The sequence below is a fragment of the Zingiber officinale genome, chromosome 9B, assembly GCF_018446385.1.
Source record: "Zingiber officinale cultivar Zhangliang chromosome 9B, Zo_v1.1, whole genome shotgun sequence".
NCBI lineage: Eukaryota > Viridiplantae > Streptophyta > Magnoliopsida > Zingiberales > Zingiberaceae > Zingiber > Zingiber officinale.
The window spans coordinates 10,860,271-10,879,570 of NC_056003.1; the positions used below are offsets into that span (position 1 = coordinate 10,860,271).

Below are 19,300 nucleotides of genomic sequence, written 5' to 3' on the forward strand. Positions count from 1 at the left end.
ACAATAATAAATTTTAAGTACATGATCATAAATATTATTTATTTGTTATTTAATTATTCTTAAAGATCCAAAAGTAACCTACCTTGGATAATCGAAATAGATTATATGCATTCTACTGGCCAGCTCTATCTCGGGAATGCCACAAGTGGAGAAGATTTTACTTTGCTTCTTCATGAAATTATTAATTCCATTTGTTTCTCAAATCGGCTCTACGAGTTTAAAATACTTGGAGATCTAAGAATTCTTTGTCGTGTTAGGGCTCCTTGCCACTCAAGAGGAAATTGCTATGAATATAATATTCCTAAGAAACATGGACTATTTTAATTAGAATATACAAACCCTTTTCATGTATATCATATGCATTCTTTTTAAAAAAAAAAAACCGAAAATTTGTGAAACTTTTTCAATTTTCCCTTTATGCAAATTTCAAGTTCTAACACTATTATCAAAGAAATCAAAAGAAACATTTCAAAAGAAGATTTAAAAGATGAAGATGATTATATTTAAGCAACAGCTTAATTAATTTTCTGGTTTATTTTTCAGGGTCGTCGGGGAGGACGGAGTCGGAGAAGAGGAGGCTGAACCGCCGGCGGCAGGAGGAGGCAGAGAGGGAGAGGCACACGAAGAGCGGCGTTCCGACCATGATTAAGCCGACCGGCACCATCCACAGCTGCGAGTTGCTGGGGTGGAACACCACGCCCCACCACGCCAAGATACCAACGCCGGCGAGGCCAGTCAGCGCCAAACAGGCATTGGACGCCGCCGGCAAAGACCGATCCTCCTCCGCAGCAGGATCATTCGGGGTATCGCTGGGCATGTTCCGGTGGCCGGAGGAGGGATTGATCGTGGCCTGGGTTGGAGAGGCTCTGCAGATGAATTATTTATAGTGGTTATTTGGGGAAATCATTTTTTAAGATTAGTAATTTTAAATTGGAAATTAAAATATTTGGAAGTAATTTAAGATTTAGCGAAAAGATAAGAATGCATATTTTAGTTTTTGTGATACAAGTTACAATTATTTCAATATGAAAATTCTCTCACAAGAAATTATCATATTTTAAACTATATCACAAGAGAATTTTGAAGAATATGTTTTAAAAAAATATTATGAAAAATTATTATGTGATTGAAATCATGTTGGATCTTTAAAATTCAAATATTTTCCAAGAGTCCTCATATTTCTCTTTAAAATTCAAAATTTTCTCTAAAGGACATTCCAAAGTCGCTAGAATGGCAATATTGTTCAATACAAAATTTAATTAACATAAAGAAAACATTTAAAACTAATATATATATATTACTATTTTATTAAAAATCTTCTCCCTTTACTAACTAACTTCAGTGAAGCCTAAAATGCATTTACGTTAATGTCCTTTTTTCTATTCATACTAAAAATAATTTCAAGATTTATTAGTAATTTCAAAACAATTGATCTAGAGTTCGAGATTCAGCTATAACATATTATTATGAATTTTTCTTATCATTAATTTTCTCTGGTTGTTTTATATAAAAAAATATAATTCTCTTTAGTCCCATATCTTAGAATCGATAACACTATGATCAAAAAAACCTTTATAAATATTTTAGGCTGACGATGTTAAAAAATATACTCTTCTTAATTTTTTTTACTAAGACAAGTATAATATTAAATTAAAATAATTTTTTTCATAAGGAAACCCGTTATAGTAATTGTTGCAACGCGTGTGCACGATCACACTAGTATATATATATAAAAAATTATAGAAACTTTTGCCTTTATACATATAAAATTCAAGCAATGCCAATGATATACAGGACACTTTGCTTTGCTAGGGAAAACAATAGCATGTGCCAAGCAAATTTTTATAGAAACAATCCAAAAGAATAGAGAAAAATCATTGTCAAACTGTTGTAAAGTTTATTGATCTATACTTGAGTGTGATCATGTGTTATTTCGCTTCAATATCATAGTTATTGCCTTATTGGAACCCCCCAAGTAGACGAAACCAGCGCCTTTTCCACGGTCGAGCCGTCAAAGCCTTGATTGATGGCTAGCATTTGCTGGATTCTAGCTTGGCTGCCAAGTTGGTTTGATTTTGTTGTGGCACTGGCAATTGATATGGAGAAACCTGAGGAGTTTGCTGCTTTTGCTCCTGCTGCTGCAGCAGCGACTGCAACTGAAACATTTGAGGACTCAATTGCATTTGTTGGTTCATGTTTTTTGGGGGCGGAGTTTCACTGATCTCTCCGGTGGCAAGTTTTAGACGCTGGACTTCAGCACTCAGTGCCTCGTTCAGGACTGGATAATACATGGCGATCACAAGGAATGGATTAGTTGGATAGCAACATAATAAGAAAACCTAGATAGTAAGAGAACATGATAGTAAGAGTGATCAAAACACCAATACTAGATTGAGAATTGTGTTGGGTCTGGACAACAAACCTTAAAATTTATCCAAAACTTCTCAGATAAATAGGATCCCAAAAAACAACAATTAGCAATTAGAACTAACCGGCCATCAGCTAACAAAATCAAAGTTGTTATTTGCATATAACAAATCAAATTTTATGGGCTAATGTTCGTATCGAATTCATCAAATAGACAACATGTAGAAGGAACCCACTGTATGGGACACCATCATACATCAATTTTTGGTTCAATGATGTTCAGCTGACATTTCAGAATTTAGTTCAGTAATGCACTTGAATATTTAAACAAAACACAGCCTAAGAAGAAGCTTTAGAAATCAAATGATAGACTAAAATAACATCGAAATAAAAAAGAAATCAAAGTTGTTTGTGTCCAAGTTTGATATAACTACAAAAAGGCAGGAATAGAGTAGGTACAAATCCTCCCACAAATAACTCCCTAGTCATTCAACTTTTAGATAAATTTGCCAGACAAATAGAATGGAACATCCTGAACTGATGTTATAACTTTAACTTGTAGTTGTGACTCCGCAAATAAGTTTTAGTCAAAGAAAAACCGAACTTAACTAGAGGATAGAATACAATTACTAAAGGACAGTTCGGTGCACGAAACTCTCGTCAATACGGAGTACCTTGCTTTGCAAGAGGCTGTTTACGAGACTTAAACTCGTGACGTCTAGGTCAGCAACAACTTTACCATTGCACTAAGATCCGCTCCGCTTCATAGAATACAATTACTAAAGTAAATAAAAAATCTCCAAATTAAAGGTGAATTGCCCAAGACAGATTCCTTTTTGACCAAAGCCTAAGACATTGATTTGTCAATTAACTTATAGAGAAACTACTATCTGAGAAGGATAAAACAAATTTAAAGGAAAAGAACAATAAAAAGGGCAGGAAAGATACATTGAAACTTGATCATGCCATGAATCTCAAGAGTGGGAAAAAGAAAACAAAATAAACATATGTTAAACTTCTTTGAAGCTCCTACGATGATCTATGTAAATATAGATCGTAGCCCTTTCTTTGACCTTGAGAAATTCATGCTGACACAGTTAAATCAGCAGGAAAAGAACCAGCCCAACATTCTAATCTAATGGCATTCCATTAAAGGACCAAGAGCAAAAAAAATAAAAATAAAATGGGAAATCGTATATCACATGTGTCCACTTAGTTAATCTGAACCTACTGATGTGAAAAGAAAAGCTTAAAACTTTAAGTTGGACATATATCCTCAACAATAAAGTCGTTCCACCCTACCGTAAAAATATATAGATTTTACTAAAAGAATACAAACTCAAATAACGCAATAAGTATAAATCACGAACTATTCTACATTAACCAACTCGAGCCGAAGTAGAAATCCAAAGAAACCAATGAGGCCAAGGAACTTGGCAAGACTTGTGTCCCAAAAAGATTTAACTGGAAAGCGGGCATGAGCAAGTCCAATCTACTAAATCATGCATCTACCAAAGATAAATTGACTGCATAAATGAAAAAAAGTAGTCATGATTTAAGAGGAAAGGTATTTGTTTTCAAAGTAGCATAGCAAATTGGAATTGCACATTTATTTTCTCAACAAATTCTATAGCATGAAGGAAACAAACAAGAGCAGCCCCATATCACGATGCATAAATTATCACAGAGTATATCTATCCACTATGGCATAGATGAATCTATTACAGAGAACTTGAAAACAACTACACAGAAACATGGGCTTGAACTTAGAAAAATGAATACTATTATAAGCAACTTTATTAAATTGTTAAATATTTCATTTCAAAACTAAAATTAGAGCAAATTTTGAGTCAGCAAATGACAATAGAAAAAAGGAAAAATAGAAGAAAAAAAAGTAATATACAGGCACACTGAACAGATTGTCCTCACCAGAGAAAAGCGCATACACTATAATCCATACAGAAAACAAGAAACCCATGTAGATTATTTCAAGATATCTAGAAACCAATTTGTTCAGAACCAAATCATTAGTACTCAAAACCAAAACATTCACCTTTTTTGTTCTTGAATACTAACCTTACTGCAAATGAGTTTCCAAATTATTACTTATGGCTACAGCAGCAAGTATGTGAGCATCAATAGTCTGGAGGGATAGTTCTTTGCGACTATGATTAAGAAGATAGGTAACTTATTTCATAGAATTTTTACCATAAAATGGAATGAATATGTTTGGAAATGTGACGAACAGACTGTAATACCCAAAAAAAAAACACGACTAAATTGTATAGTCATTACTCCATCATCAAACTTCTAGTTCTTATTCATGTCAAAACATGGACGAGATATCCAAATGATAAGTAGATAAAACTCAAGACAAGACCATCATTGAGCATTTCCTCTCCAAGTGAATTATAGTTATTACTCCATCTAACTTCTAGGTTCTTATTCGTGTCAAAACATGGGCCAGATATCCAATAATAAGCAGATAAAACTCAAGACAAGACCATTAGAAATCAGATCCTCTGTCCCAAGATTCCCGTGTCCTTGTGTCCCCTCGCCGATCAGACGGTCATGACATCCTCATAATGTGCACTGCATCCTTGAGATGTGATCTAACCCGTCCAATTGGCGAGGGGACATGAAGACATGGAAATCTTGGGACAGAGGATCTGATTTCAGACCATCATTGAGCATTTCTCTCCAAGTGAACTCACTCATGAAGAGGGGGGAAAATGATAACGAACACAATGGGAGTTGATGTTGGTTTGGCGACAGGAAGAACCATACTCATGTACTGAAACAATTAAAAAAAATACACAGGTCTCAGCACCAAAAAAACATGTTAATCATATTTTGTCGTATATGAAGCAGCAATTTAGATAATCAATCACCCCACATGACACAGAGAATAAGTACCTAATCGAGGAATACAACATGGGAAAACTATTGGTAAATTTTTGTGTCCATGCTTGATGATGGTATTAAAATATTTAATTGGTTCAAGCCAATAAAAACTGAAATGTGAATTATTGTCAAATGCAGAAATCATTTTGTAGCCAGCTAAAATTAGACATACATTATTGGGTGATATAGATAATGATACATTCAATTGTACAGACCACAGAACTTGCATTAATAGATAGTGCCCATCAGTCCATCTCATCCCAACCAGAAACAAACATATTCCAGATAGAAGATGTGTCTTTTGAGTACTATGCAGATGGCATATGCCAGCTTTGGATTTTGGGTCAATGAAATCACCATCAGCCCATGCAAATTTGAGATTTTTTGCAGATTCTATTGAAAAGATTCTCTTAGAATGCTTAGAATTTAAAGATTATAGGTTAATTGAGTGTCATAAGTGTTCTGGAAGCAAAAAAATCACAATTTAGAATTACAGAATCACTGTCTAATTTGCCATTGAGGAAAAAAACAAGAGAAAAACAGACTTTAATGTATCTATAATGCACATGATTTCATTCAATAGGAAACATAGATGAAAGTGATATCACAACCACTACATGAGCCTCTAATTCTACGTTGATGGAAAGGTTTTTTTCCTAATAATTTTGTCTTCCCTCGTGATTTACTTTCACATGGAATGAAACGTTGAAGCAAAAATAGTTTGACATAAAAGTTACCATTTTTCAGATGTGCTTGTTGCTCCATGGCTTGAAGACGTAATTTCAACTCATTGTTTTGACTTGCAAGTCCAGCCAAGTCCCTCTGCAAGCAGATGGTACTACAACCCATCAAGCATTTTAGAACATATACAGATGTTTATCAAGAAGTACTAGAAACCAAACCTGTAGAATGATCAATTGTGCTGATAACTTAGTGGCATCGTTTTGCAAGATGTGCACCTTATGCTCCAATTCTGAAATATAATGCATTTTCCGCTCCTTCGAGCGAGCAGCTGAAAGGCGATTGGCCAAAATTCTGAAATTCAAAGCATAGAAGTTGGTAAAAATTCTGAAAATCAGCAAATGAGTTTAGATAGTTAAGCTCAAAACTAGAACTTTGAGCTATAGAAAAGCACCTCTTCACTTTTTTAGGATCTGCTAAAGCAATCTCTGCAAGTTTCTCATCTGCCATAATCTTCTTCATCTCAATGCTGTTAAACTCGCCATTACCCAACTCCAAATTGAACGTGTTCATTGTCTTGTCCATCGAATCACCACGTGATAGTTGCCCCATATGATTTCCAGACGAGGTGGGAAACTTGGGCGACTCATCCCCAAACTGTAGCATGGAGAAACTCCTTCGATGCCGGAAACTAATTGGCGTCAGATCCCCTGCGGCGCTTCTCAAGTTCCCTTCCTTCCTCTCCCTGCTGCAACCTCCATCACCGCAGTTCTCGTTGACGCTGCTCTCCGCCTCATTCTCGCTGCTGTCAGCCCCGCTCGTCCTCGTTCCGCTCATCCTGCTGCACTCCACCAGATCCTCGTGCTTCTCCTCCGTTCCGGAAGAGTTCAACGTGTCCAAGCTGTCCATGTAAGCAATGATCAAATCGTCCACAGCTGCTATTTCGGATTTGCAGCGGTCGCCTACGCGGACTACCTCCGCGATGCCGTTGTCTACTAGCTTCGGGGAGGGCATAGGCCGGAGCGCCGGGTGCGAAGGTAAGGGGAGGCCGAAGGCTACATCACTGTGGGAGCGGCGGTGCGCGCTGCGAGGCGGCAGGCCATCACGCGGTGCCGGGGTACGAGAAGCAGGCGTCCTGTCGTCGATTAGCATGGAGTCCACTATCAAGGACCGAGGCGGAGGAGTACGGGTAGCCAGGTGGGGCAATGAATCAAAGCCAAGGGGTTGGGAAAGAGACCGTGAGTGAAATGGGAGCGCCACCGTTGAGGAGGAGGTCGGAGAAGGAAGGATCGGCGGAATGCCTGGCCTTTTGGACGAGTCGACGGCTTCTAGGCTGAAGCAGGGAGCAAAGTGGCGAAACTGCTGAGTGAAATTGGGTGGATCCAATGGACTGGGAGGCAGAGATGACGATGTAACGGCGGAGGAGGAGGCTGAGGAATGGTGGAGGAGTTGCGTCAATTCGGTGCGCCTCTCCTCCATGTCTCCTTTTTACAGTTCTCGCGGTTTCTTTTGCAGTCGGACGAGGAAGAGAAGGAGGAAGGAATATATACAATGGTGGTAGAAGGAGAATCCGACAAGAGGACGGCCGGCGGGCGGCGGAGGAGAGGCCCAGTCCACGGCGGAAGAGCCAAAGTGACAGAGGGAAGGAAACAAAGTGGAGAGAGCGCAGTTCTACTTTTTTGTCGTCGCTTTTATCGCTGCGCGAGTCGTGTCCCCTCCCGATTTCTCCCGTGCGCAATCTTCCACGACACGGTCCGGTTAACTCAACTGGAACCCACCAAAAAACCTCACGCCCAACGCCATCAGCTGCTTCCCGCTGGTGGAAAAATCCGTATCCTGATCTTAACTAAGCAGCGACTCCGTGCCCACGATCCCCTCGCCTTTTGTTCCGTGCGCAGAAGCTCCGCGGGGCACCGCCTGCGTGTGCCGCTTCTTAAAGAAACAATAAAACATACCCCACTAGACTCACCCACCCCACGTACACTCCCAGGTCCCACATTTATTCGCCTCATATTCGACATACCTGATCTGGTTAATGCCGGGTTCCACATTTATAACCCAGGTAACAACGGGAGTAAGAGTTAATCCAGTTGGCGCCTTTACCGCACGCGCAACTTACGGCCCGTGCAAAATAAACCCGGCCCGACCGGTGAAAACCATTTCATTTCATTATTTATTGTGAATACTACCATCTATTAAATAATAAATGCAAAATAGTAATGGTTTTGATCATAATGATTCCTTGCTTTTATTTTTCATTGAGGATTTCTATTTATTATATTTCCAATTTCAGCATTTGAATTTTCTCAAAGTGTCGATTTCAGATCTTTACTTCAGTATTTTGCCAATAAACTGAATTGATTTTATCATCAATTTATACAGTCTTTTTTAAACATACATTGCTCACTTAAACATGTTCGCTAACCATCAAAATCCCTCAGTAAAAACACTCTCTTCTCCCTGATTTATGCAATCAATTAAAAGTAGACAACGAGATGGTCGCGCATTGTATTCTTCCACAACTAAACTGAAGAGATGTAAAGATCCTTCTTATCATTCCTCTATGCATGATTGATTCAAATAAAGAATATAAAAAAACACTTTGTGCCAATCTCAACTATCTAGAATTAGTTGGCGAAGGACTTGAAGCCTAACCAAAAAATCAACGAGGAACAAATCGAAAGAAACATCTTATGCAATGCTTCAAACTAGTGAAATCTTCATATGGGGGTCGACACTATAAGTGCATATAAGCAACATTTTGTGCCTACCTTCACAGTTCATACTAGTGAACTCACTTCGGCATCTTTCTCGGAATCCTCCAGCGGGTACTGCTGCTGCTTCTGTTTCTGTTTCGACGAAACCGGATCTTTGCATTGGGGAATCAGCTTCAAAATGATTCCCATGGAGATCAACAGAAGTCCAGTAGCATGCTGCTCTGTCAAAGGTTTTGTGAATATTATGTAAGACAGCAGAAGTGTGACGGCCTTTCTTGCTGTAGTCACCTAAGAAACACATCAATTTTACGCGATTAAGTTTTTCCAATATCAACGAGGAGAAGCTGCTGAGTGATCAGACATACCAAGGCAGTTGTTGCAGCACCAAATATCGCGACGAGTGATAACACCGATACTTGACCAATGAAAGTTGCCATGGCTTCGAAGACTAACACCGCATAAACATACAGATGCTGCACTCAGAGATGGGAATAAAAACAATCGCAACTCAAATGACAGATTCTTTTCAAGTAATTTGAAGTAATACAGAACATATTAACTTATGTCTTTTTCGTGTTAAGCTGAATGATCCTTCCAACTTACGCTTCATGTTTTTTCGAGCTTTAGTTAATAATATGGAAATTACAGAACTCCATCAAAGAACCTACTAGATGAACTAAGATTTCACATGCACAATGCAACAGCACATGATTTAATCTAACTAATAGCGAAAAGGATTCAAATTGTGGATGCCGAACACCTCACCTTATTGCAAGAGTTCCAGGCCTTGAAGAGTTCCCCAGTTAAAAGCATCGGTGGAATCAGTAATGGGAGTCCCACCACAGTTGAGCAGAAGAGCATCTCCATCTATCACATATTTGAAAGAAACCAATTCAGGTCAGAAAGGCAAATTTTAGCAGATACCAAGAAATACCTCATTAATACAGGATACAAGAGCATAGAATATGGAGTCACCTGAGTGGTTTCTGGATTCATGGTAAATATAGCCTCCTGCAAGTTGCCCACAAATGAGTCCATCACAAGGGCACTGCTGACCATCACCACTCCTATCACACTAAAGTTGGGAGACGTCTGGGCATCAGCCAAGGTGAAGAGGATGAGGCCTGCAACAAGAAGCACTGCTGAGATGTATTCTTGCGCTGGATATTTGCGTCTAAGACCTGGAATGAAGGCGCCCATTACCATAACCGGCAACACCTGAGACGCACCACAAGACTTGTTCATAGATCGTACTTTCAGTTTCACAATGAATACATCTTCTACTCCAACAAGTTATCTTATGCTAATGAACAAGAAAAGCAATGTCGTTAAACTCGAAAGCATGTCGAACTAATTTAACTATGGACTCCAATGGAAACCATATGTTTTCAAATTCTAATAGTATCGGATGCAGGTAGTTGACATAAATCAAATTTCAATGGCATCAGCATCAAACATTCAGACCATTAAACAGACAAACACTACAATTGCATCAAATCTGAAGGATAATCAAACAGCCGAAAGAAGTATGAAAACAGACCTTGGTAGATTTAAACATCAGCTGTGCTGGGTAATTCAAGAAGGCCAGGGACCCTTTGGTTAATCCATGCGAGCCCATAAGAACAGTGGACAACTTAACATAAGTCTTCCATGGATTCGCCATCTGAGTCGTGGTGAAGCCTTGCAGGTGAATTAGGGCAAGATACACAAATCCTTGCACAAACGTGAAGTACCAACCGTAGCTGCAAGTAAATAGTAGAGAATCAATTTAAGAAACTTAATCAAGATCAGGAGTAAACTGAAATGGCTACTGAGAACGATACCTGAATTGCAATCGATTGTAAACATATTCCTGAAACAAATAAACAAGGAAGAATTGAGCAAAATTTAGCACAAATTTGGTTGGGTGAGGTAAGCGATCTCAATAAGATCAGATTATATTCATGAAAAAAGAATCGAAGTAGCGGAATAAGAATCGCATTAGAAAGAGAAGAGATTGCATGTAGTAGAAAAAACCTTGGACAGCACCCGATTCATGAAAAGAAATCGAAGTACCTCACAAACGCCATTAACAAGGTACCCGAAGAAGAAACCAGAGGAACACAGAAGGAACTGCTGCCACTTCGGCCTCCCGGTCAATGAGATCCCAAACAAAGACCTAGTTTGCTCTTCTCCCTTCATCTCTCTTCCGAAGACTTGGAGAACAGAGTAGCAAATGGCAGCAACACAGCGCTTCCCGCCTTCAAGAACACCAAAATAAGATCGAAAACACGAAGGAAGAGAAGAATCGCGCCGCTTTTTCCACCGTAAAGAACCGGCGATCCAATCCGAATGGCGTTCTTCTTCTCTCCTCGCCTCTCCTCTCTGTCCTGTTCAATGCATTTAAGGAAGAGAGCGAGCTTTCGGTTCATGGAAAATAACCAAAAAAGGAAAATATAAAAAAGGAAAAATGAGCACGATATTTGCTATTTACGAACGGTTGCGATCGGATGGGGCAGGGGATCGACGGCTGCATCAAAACACCGCCGCATCGTTTCTCTCTGGAATCTGAACCGTCCACGTCGTGTTCGACGGACGGCATTTACTGCGAGATATCGTAACTCTTTCCCCCGTAACAGGGGCATGTCTCGCACGGGAGATGAGACACGTGTGGAGCGGCGCGGCATTTGTCACGTTAAGACGTTAACCCACTTTCTCCCCCCTGGTATTGTTTCCTAGGGTCCCGTGTTTTTGTCCAGTAATGCAGAGGTATGAATGGAAGCGATTTTGTAAATTTGTCCCGGTAATGTTGCATGTTCGCTGGTGTCGGAAATTGAGTTTTATTTAATTAATGTAGAATTAATTTGGGTTCATTAAATGGAAATGGAAATTAAATGTGTCATTAACGGCAACTATGAGCTTATAGCAGGGTTACAAGTCGCCAGCTACGCAGTCAACGGCCAAGTCCTCAAGCTCACCGGCCGTGAGTCGCAGCCTAACAATAGGCAGGGCTTGTTGGCAGTTCATGCGCTCAACACCAAACATGAAGGAAGCTTGCGAGCATGCCATGAGCTTGCGACCAGTTGTTAGACTAAGAGGTAGAAGAAAAGGGCGGTGCACGAGAGCCGGTTGGGAGAAAGGTGCGACTGGTGCTCAAGTTGGAAGATTGTCTAACAGATTGAACTTTGAAACTTCAAGCCTTGAATACGACCAATCCAAAAATCAAACTTTTAAGGTCAATTAGCTCGCTTAATAGTGAAAAAAAATATGCAATAATGTTGCACTGACAAGATCTGTTAAACTAAATTGGCAGCAGGGTGGACAGTTCGATAAGCGAGTAGGAATCAACGTTTTCCTCCACCACCTCCGAGCTTAGGTCCTTTCGAAGCTTGACCTCTTGGTGCACTTCTTGTCTGCGTCTTCTGTGTCTTTGCAGCCAATTCAACCTTCTTTGCGTTCTTCTCATCTTTAGTTTTCTTGATTCGCTCTTTGATTTCGCTGCAAAATTATCACATACACAGCATATTGTTTTAACAGTTGCATAAACGAACAAACCTTTGAAAGTTCATACCGATCAAAGATTTATCCAAAAATATTTCATTAGTTTGCTAATTATAATGCATTCATACAGTTGAACTCTAACATGGAACAAAAAAGTTCTTATATTTCAAATGGCAAAATCGGACAGTTGCTAGTTTTTAGTAAAATTTTGGGCTAAAATATGAACTGTAAAATCTAACATGCAGTCTCTGATTTCCTCATATATAATGCTTTTAATAACTAGCTAATTGACTTTAAATCATAGTTGTCAAAATGACGCTAAGTTACTAAGTTCAAACTTGTTCGAGTGCATTCCTTAGTAACATTATGCCAATTCACTTATTTTTAGGGTATCCAGGAAAGGTTATGTCAGTAACTATGAAAACAGTACTAGTTTAGGCCTCTGCAAGTATGCATAAAATTTAAAAAAGCTACTATAACTAAACATCAATTAAAAAAGTGTAATTAAGATTTCTGACAGTAAGAAACGAACAGCCAACAAGAACTTAGTAGAAGAAGATAGTAACAAGGTCTGCATACCGCAACGCAGCTTCCCTTGCAGCATTTCGTACCTCTGGCTTCTCAGACCTCTTCTTCTGAATTACCTCTAGAGTAGCACCAACAATAGACCTAGAATAAGGCTTTTTTGTGGTCCGGCGCTTCTTCTTCACAGCTTCAGCATGAATATCCTAAAATGTAGAAATAAGTGATCAGCTTCTTTTAAGCATCATACAAACATAAAATATATTAAATCACCTTCTTATGCTGCTTTCGGTACATTGCTGTCCAGCAGAGCTTTGCAGGCTTAAGTCGGTTGTGAAAGTACCTCTTGCATTTTGAATTGGAAAAAAGAAAGACCTGCAGTAACAAGTAGATAAACGTTGGAAAACAATTTCATTATCCTTCACGTGGGAGCTAATTAGTAATTTTAAATTCAGCATTCACAGCCATACTTAAGTAGGATTTTTTTTCATACTGGATTCAGGCAATAAACCCAGCCTAATTGTTAGGCAAGGAAGTTGATAATCAAAGAAGATTTATCCATTTAGAATGTTGCAGAGGTGACTTATATTATGTTGCATGGATGATGATGAACAACTACATAATAATGATACAAGTGGTTCACCTGAGAATCTGAACGCACGAAACGAATACCCTTTCCAGGATATATCTTGGCACCACTGAAGCGGCAGAGCTCAGTTCTGTGCATAAATCAGAGAGAAAAAACCATGAGTATGTCAGCAAGTTTCACATAATAGGAACAACCAGATGCTACATCTTATGAAGGCACAAACAAGAAACATAAACACAGTCAAAAAATGCTAGATATCATCTGTTGTAAGGTGCAATTAGATCACTAAAACTAACGAGTAATCCTTCTCTAACATAACAATTTTTTCCGAGTACCTTTTGAAAGAGTTGAGGAATTGAAAATCTTAAAGTACCTCAATTCTGGAAAATTACAAGGGCCTAAATGAACAGAAGTACCATGAGCAGAAAATAAGAGGAACATATTTTCTCTTATCCGTGCAAATATTGTTCTATTTCATTCTTTTCGATTAGATAATATACTGTTTCTTTGCTTATAATTCAAGCACTATGCATCTTCCATCGGGATCCAGAAGAAAACTAACATGATATAGCAATTCATAACTCTAATACATGTTTCAACATAAAAGTATCTGCCTCACATTCCTACTATCAACGCAACTAAAATGTAAAAACAGTCAAAGGAAGAAGTTTTAAACTTTCATGAACTCTTCCTTGTCATCAGAATAATACATTTTGTTCAAACATCACGAATTACGAGGGAAGTGCTATCCTTTCGTGTTAGAGCGTCGTCCATTTCCTCACGCATACATGCAAGTCAGAGACTCTAGAATTTTTTTATACTCGAAATGCCGCTACAACAATGAAAAGCTGGATAATGCAATGCTAACGCTTCTTATATTAATCAAATCAACCAACAAGAGCTCAAATGCTACCAAAAAAAAGGTTGCATCTCAAAGATCTAATAAAAGCCTTCCGAAACGAATCAAAAAAGCAATACTTTTGACGACTCCCATAAACCAGATCACGCTAGCTCAGAAAAAAAAAAAGAAACCGTATACTGTAATCGAAAAGAGTAAGAGAAGAAAGAATCGTACTTAAGAACCATGGCTGCCGCGGCTCTGCTGCCCCCCGCTCACAAGACGGAAACCCTAATGAGACCCATTTATAGTAAACTTAGGACCAAGCCGAGTAGAGAGTTTTAGCGCCTCTGTGCTAAATTTACTAGAATGCCATTGTGGACCTTGGGCCGTTGGACCTCTTGCCGGCCCAATCTAATGATTAAAAAAAGGATTTTAGAGTATTTTCTATTAATTTCCCTAACAAATATAAATTAAAAGATTTTTTTTTATTTAAGAGGGGTTATGATAATAAGTAGATGTTTAAGAGTAAAGCTATTTGCTCGAACTAATATATATCTAATTAGTAAAATTTGTAAAGAATTTTGAAGAATCTATCTAGTCTTTTTTTTTTTTAATTAGTGTCTTATAATTTAACATTTTTTTATATATTTATAATGGTGCATATTCAAGTAAGATAACTTAAGATAATATTGCAAATCATGTTAAATGGAATCATAAAGTGACATAATAGAATCATTAAATTAGTTTACATAATTAATCTCAGACAATATAAGTTTGGATCTCTAATGATAATGCAATAGTTTTTCAATGGCTTCTCCAATCTCTTGAGCAGTAACAGCTTGAGGAGGAGGTGGGCGAGGATTGCGAAGGCAGTCTGTAAACCTTTGAGCAAAATCAGCAGCCGATTGGAAGCGAAAGAAAATGAGAGCAATTTGTCCAAGGACTCCGCCTGTGAGTGTCAGTATCGAAAGAGGTTCCATTGTAAATGTAATGAAAATGTATGTCTTTAGGATAGTCTATCGGAAAGAAAAGTAATGAATCTTGTGTGATTGTAAAGAGGATGCCCAAGTGCTGCTCTTATAGTGTTATAAAAGGCTAAAAGAGAAAGGAAGAAGCTAATTTTAAGCAATTATGTAAGAACAAACTTGTTTGATTAGATTGTAGATATCAACTAAAATTGTAAGAAAATAGGAGTTAGTTAAGAGATTTCCCCCCGTTTTTAGTCTATTAATAATTAATTATCACATCACTTTCTATAAAATCATATTGATGGGCAAGAATATGATTAGTAGCCCAAGTCAGTCCATTCACCCCTCACTCTTATACAACCAAAATTGTCAAATAGATCGGTTCATGGTGAGATGGGATAAACCAATCCGTCAAAAATCCATCATCTGATGAGATGGGCACGAAATCTCTAACCTAACTCAATATGAGTTACAGTTATATGGTCAACCCATTAAAAAAATATAAATATAATAAAATATATAGAAAAATTTATAAATTCATACCATTGAATTTGATCATTTCAAAACTAAATATTTTTCAAAATTTAATAAAATTTCTAATTTTTAATTTTAACTTTCACTATAAAATATATATAATCATAAATCCATATATTATAATCCAATTTTAAAATTTATTTTTCCATCTCAATCCTTAGGCCAACGTGTGTAGTAGAAAAGTCCTTCTGAGAGACTTTAGCAAAGATCAAAGCTGAGACTTGAAGTCGAAATGTTGAACTCGAGATAATCTAAAGCGTATAATCACTTTTCTTAAAGAGTTTATTGCCCCTACTATTTTGCTAGACCGAGTTATAATGGGCAATCTCTTCTAAATTACAATAGATTCTCAAACAATAAAATAACAAGTTCTTTAGTTGTTTGCACAAGAATAGAGAATGATTGTAATTAGTTTAACATGATCAAGAACACTTATTTATAGAGTTCTTTCAATTAGCCATGAAAGGATACAATCATTCATTAGTCATGTTGGTTCACAAAAGGACACAACCATTCATAATACAATCATTGGTCACAAAGGGATACAATTGTTCATATGTTAAACATTGTTTACAATGAAAATCGTTGATCATAAAAGGATGCAACTTTTCAAAATGCAAACTAAACCTCAACATTCTCCCACTTAGTTTGCAATGTAACTCCAAACTAACACTTACTAATATCATACATAAAAGAAAGTGACTTTCATCTTAAACTCTCTTATAGGGTAAATAAGTCACAAGTCAATGGCAAATGATTGGTGACTCATTGCTTAAACTAATATTCAATCATGCCATAAACTTATCACACATATGAACCATCAAACACATTCTCTTATTCACACACTTTTAAGCATGTTTACTGGCTATGTGCTCATCCTAGTTTCATAATCATTTACAAAACTTTACCCCATAAGTTTATTAAATGCGACACCACTTCTTATAATTATATAGGTGGATATTGTCTCAAGTCTTATTAATTAACCTAATAAAACACTTCTGATATAATTCCATTAAGAACCTAAATTCAACATACTCACTTAAGAGTAACAAAATATGCACCTTGAACTTAGAATCATATACATGGACTAGGTGCTCACAATCATTTAATAACTTGTTTTTACCCTTTAAACCTCTCAATCTAGGATGTACTAGAAGGAGGTTGGGTTCTCATCATTAAATAACTTTAGATTAGGGGTTTCAATCCTATTCTGGGTGTTGTCAAACTCACCAAATCTCTTGCTAGAGGTTTGGTAAACAGATCCGCTAAATTCTTATGTGTTCTAACAAACACAATAGAGACAACATCATTATTAAGCATTTCTCTAATAAATGCATGTCTCAAACTAATATGTCTAGATTTTTCATTATACATTTTGTTCAATGCTCTAAGCATAGTAACTTCACTGTCACAATACATGGTTATAGACGACATTAGCTTAGGCCAAAAATCTATATCAAGTAATAGATCTCTCAATCACTCGGCTTCTTTACAAGTTGAGGCTAACGCTACAAACTGAGATTCTATTGTGGAATGAGTTATTAGTATTTGTTTCTTTGAGACCCAAGAAACAACTCCACCACCAAGTAAAAAGACAAAATCACTGGTAGGTTTTTGATCACTTATGCTAGTGATCCAATAGCATCCGAAAATTCCTCTAGAACATAAGGAAAACTATTACAGAAAAGGTTTAAATCTCTTGTCCGTTTGAGATAACCAAATACTCTAGTTATTGCTTTCCAATGTTCTTTACTTGAGTTCTTTATATATCTAGCTATAGCAAGTCTACACATCACATAAGATATAGCAGGTCTTGTACAACTCATAGCATACATGAGACTTCCAACGACACTAGCATACTCAAGTTGTGCTACTAGATTACCATCATTATCACAAATTTTGAGGTTTGGATCAAAATGTGTACTTTCTTCTTTCACATTCAAATGTTGACATTTCTTTAAAATCTTATCAACATAGTGAGTTTGAGAAAGAGCAAAACCCCCACTATATCTATTAACTTTTATTCCTAAGATAGTATCAACTTCACCAAGAGCTTTCATTTTAAACTTAGAAGATAGATACTCCTTAGTTTTAACTATGCCCTTTGTAGTGTCGTTACAATCAGCATATCATCAACATAGAGACAAATTACAATTATACTTTTACTAGTAAATTTAGAGTAAATGCACTTATCTGCATTATTATATCTAAAACCATTAGAAAGTAGAATACTCTTAAACTTTTCATGCCACTATTTTGGGAGTCGTTTTAGACCATACAAAGATTTAACTAGTTTACACACTTTAGTCTCATTTTTGGGAAGCACAAAGCCTTCTGGTTGATCCATATACACCTTTTCATCTAAATCACTATTTAGTAATGCTGTTTTCATATCCATTTGGTGAACATGAAGGTTCAAGATGGAAGCTAAAGCTAAAATTACTCTTATTGAGGTTATTCTAGCTACAAGTGCATATGTATCAAAGTAATCAATTCTTTTCTTTTGTCTAAACCCTTTAGCTACTAACTTAGCTTTGTAGGTGAGAATGGTTCCATTGGTAACTAGTTTCTTTTAAAACACCCACTTGCAACAAATAGGCTTAGAGCCTTGTGGTAGATTAACTAGAACCCAAGTACCATTAGATAGTATTGAGTCCATTTCATTATTTATAGCCTCTTTCCAAAAAGCAGCATCCATAGAGTCCATGACTTCTTTATAGGTCATAGGATCTTCCTCTACACTAAACAAAAATAGAATTTTGTTTAGTAGAGAATCCCTAGTACCTTCCGCAAGAAACACACTATTTTATGATCATATAAAATCGAAAGAAAGATGTCATTCTTTCTTTATCTTTGACTTCTTCTAGGTTCACTAGAGGTGTCAATTTAATTGGTTCTTGACTCACTAGAAGCTTTTCCATAAAAAGAATTTGATGCACTAGCCGGGGTCATTCCCACTTTTAAGTCCTTAAGAAATTGACTTTCTGAAAATTACACATCTCTTGATTCCACTATGACATTGTTCTCAATGTCAAGTAATCTATATGCCTTTGAATTTTCAACATAGCCTACTAGCACACTTTTAAGTGCTCTAGGTCTTAATTTTGTTCTTTTGTTATCTAGAACTCTATAGTAAGTCACACATCCCCAAACCCTTAAGTATGATAGGTTTGGTTTTCATCCTTTCCATAACTCATAAAGACACATTTTAGTCTTTAAGGAAGGAACTCTGTTTTAGACATGACAAGTAGCCAACAAGGCCTCACCCCACAAATTAGTTAGCAATTCTGAACTTAATAACATGGCATTAAACATATCAATTAAAGTTCTATTCTTTCTTTCAGCTAAGCCATTTTGTTGTGGTGTGTATGGTGCACTAGTTTGGTGCACTATACCATTTCCTTCATAAAATTTTGAGAATTCATTTGAAAGATATTCACCTCCTCTATCACTTCTCAAAATTTTAAGCTTTTGGTTTATTTGGTTTTCGGCAAGAGCTTTATAGGTCTTAAAAAGGTTAAATGCTTCATCCTTTGATTTCATCAAGTACACATATGTAAATCTTGAAAAATCATCTATCAATGTAATGAAGTATTTATTACCTCCTCTTGTTAGTAAACCATTAAGTTCGCATACATCTGAATGAATTAACTCAAGAACTTGATTTATTTTTTCAACTTTAGGAAAAGACAATCTA

The 19,300-nt window shown here is 37.0% G+C and overlaps 4 protein-coding genes across 4 annotated transcripts; all 4 read right to left on the reverse strand.

Moving 5' to 3' along the window:
- Nucleotides 1-462: 462 nt before the first annotated feature.
- Nucleotides 463-932, reverse strand: LOC122023476. Its single transcript, XM_042581598.1, has one exon. It carries the CDS (start codon nucleotides 815-817, stop codon nucleotides 533-535), a length of 285 nt encoding a protein of 94 aa, XP_042437532.1. The 5' UTR covers nucleotides 818-932; the 3' UTR covers nucleotides 463-532.
- Nucleotides 933-1,755: 823 nt separating this feature from the next.
- On the reverse strand, nucleotides 1,756-7,621 carry LOC122023474 (bZIP transcription factor 29-like). The gene is made up of 4 exons (XM_042581592.1): nucleotides 6,407-7,621; nucleotides 6,174-6,306; nucleotides 6,009-6,093; nucleotides 1,756-2,278 (listed from the first exon to the last, which is right to left on the reverse strand). The coding sequence occupies exons 1-4, from the start codon at nucleotides 7,429-7,431 to the stop codon at nucleotides 2,031-2,033; spliced, it is 1,491 nt and encodes a 496-aa protein (XP_042437526.1). The 5' UTR covers nucleotides 7,432-7,621; the 3' UTR covers nucleotides 1,756-2,030.
- A 902-nt stretch (nucleotides 7,622-8,523) lies between these two features.
- On the reverse strand, nucleotides 8,524-11,054 carry LOC122024821 (UDP-galactose/UDP-glucose transporter 4-like). Its single transcript, XM_042583534.1, has 7 exons — nucleotides 10,725-11,054; nucleotides 10,493-10,521; nucleotides 10,210-10,411; nucleotides 9,645-9,887; nucleotides 9,435-9,536; nucleotides 9,035-9,142; nucleotides 8,524-8,957 (listed from the first exon to the last, which is right to left on the reverse strand). Exons 1-7 carry the CDS (start codon nucleotides 10,848-10,850, stop codon nucleotides 8,733-8,735), a joined length of 1,035 nt encoding a protein of 344 aa, XP_042439468.1. The 5' UTR covers nucleotides 10,851-11,054; the 3' UTR covers nucleotides 8,524-8,732.
- Nucleotides 11,055-11,826: 772 nt separating this feature from the next.
- Nucleotides 11,827-14,431, reverse strand: LOC122025651 (60S ribosomal protein L24). Its single transcript, XM_042584488.1, has 5 exons — nucleotides 14,336-14,431; nucleotides 13,315-13,390; nucleotides 12,945-13,046; nucleotides 12,729-12,877; nucleotides 11,827-12,146 (listed from the first exon to the last, which is right to left on the reverse strand). The coding sequence occupies exons 1-5, from the start codon at nucleotides 14,344-14,346 to the stop codon at nucleotides 11,993-11,995; spliced, it is 492 nt and encodes a 163-aa protein (XP_042440422.1). The 5' UTR covers nucleotides 14,347-14,431; the 3' UTR covers nucleotides 11,827-11,992.
- Nucleotides 14,432-19,300: the final 4,869 nt, after the last annotated feature.

Bases quoted from the DNA above. Each gene is read 5' to 3' on its own strand.
- LOC122023476 (XM_042581598.1), bottom strand. From the start codon at position 817: ATGCCCAGCGATACCCCGAATGATCCTGCTGCGGAGGAGGATCGGTCT.
- LOC122023474 (XM_042581592.1), bottom strand. From the start codon at position 7,431: ATGGAGGAGAGGCGCACCGAATTGACGCAACTCCTCCACCATTCCTCA. The intron at 6,094-6,173 runs GTTTGGTTTCTA...ATCTGCTTGCAG, and splicing joins CACAATTGATCATTCTACAG to AGGGACTTGGCTGGACTTGC. The intron at 2,279-6,008 runs GTAACTTTTATG...TGTATTATCCAG, and splicing joins ACAAGCACATCTGAAAAATG to TCCTGAACGAGGCACTGAGT.
- LOC122024821 (XM_042583534.1), bottom strand. From the start codon at position 10,850: ATGAAGGGAGAAGAGCAAACTAGGTCTTTGTTTGGGATCTCATTGACC. The intron at 10,522-10,724 runs GTACTTCGATTT...TATTTGTTTCAG, and splicing joins TTGTTAATGGCGTTTGTGAG to GAATATGTTTACAATCGATT. The intron at 9,888-10,209 runs GTCTGTTTTCAT...GGTGCGTCTCAG, and splicing joins TGATGTTTAAATCTACCAAG to GTGTTGCCGGTTATGGTAAT.
- LOC122025651 (XM_042584488.1), bottom strand. The intron at 12,878-12,944 runs GTGATTTAATAT...TCTACATTTTAG, and splicing joins ACCGAAAGCAGCATAAGAAG to GATATTCATGCTGAAGCTGT. The intron at 12,147-12,728 runs GTATGCAGACCT...ATAATTTTGCAG, and splicing joins GCAAGGGAAGCTGCGTTGCG to CGAAATCAAAGAGCGAATCA.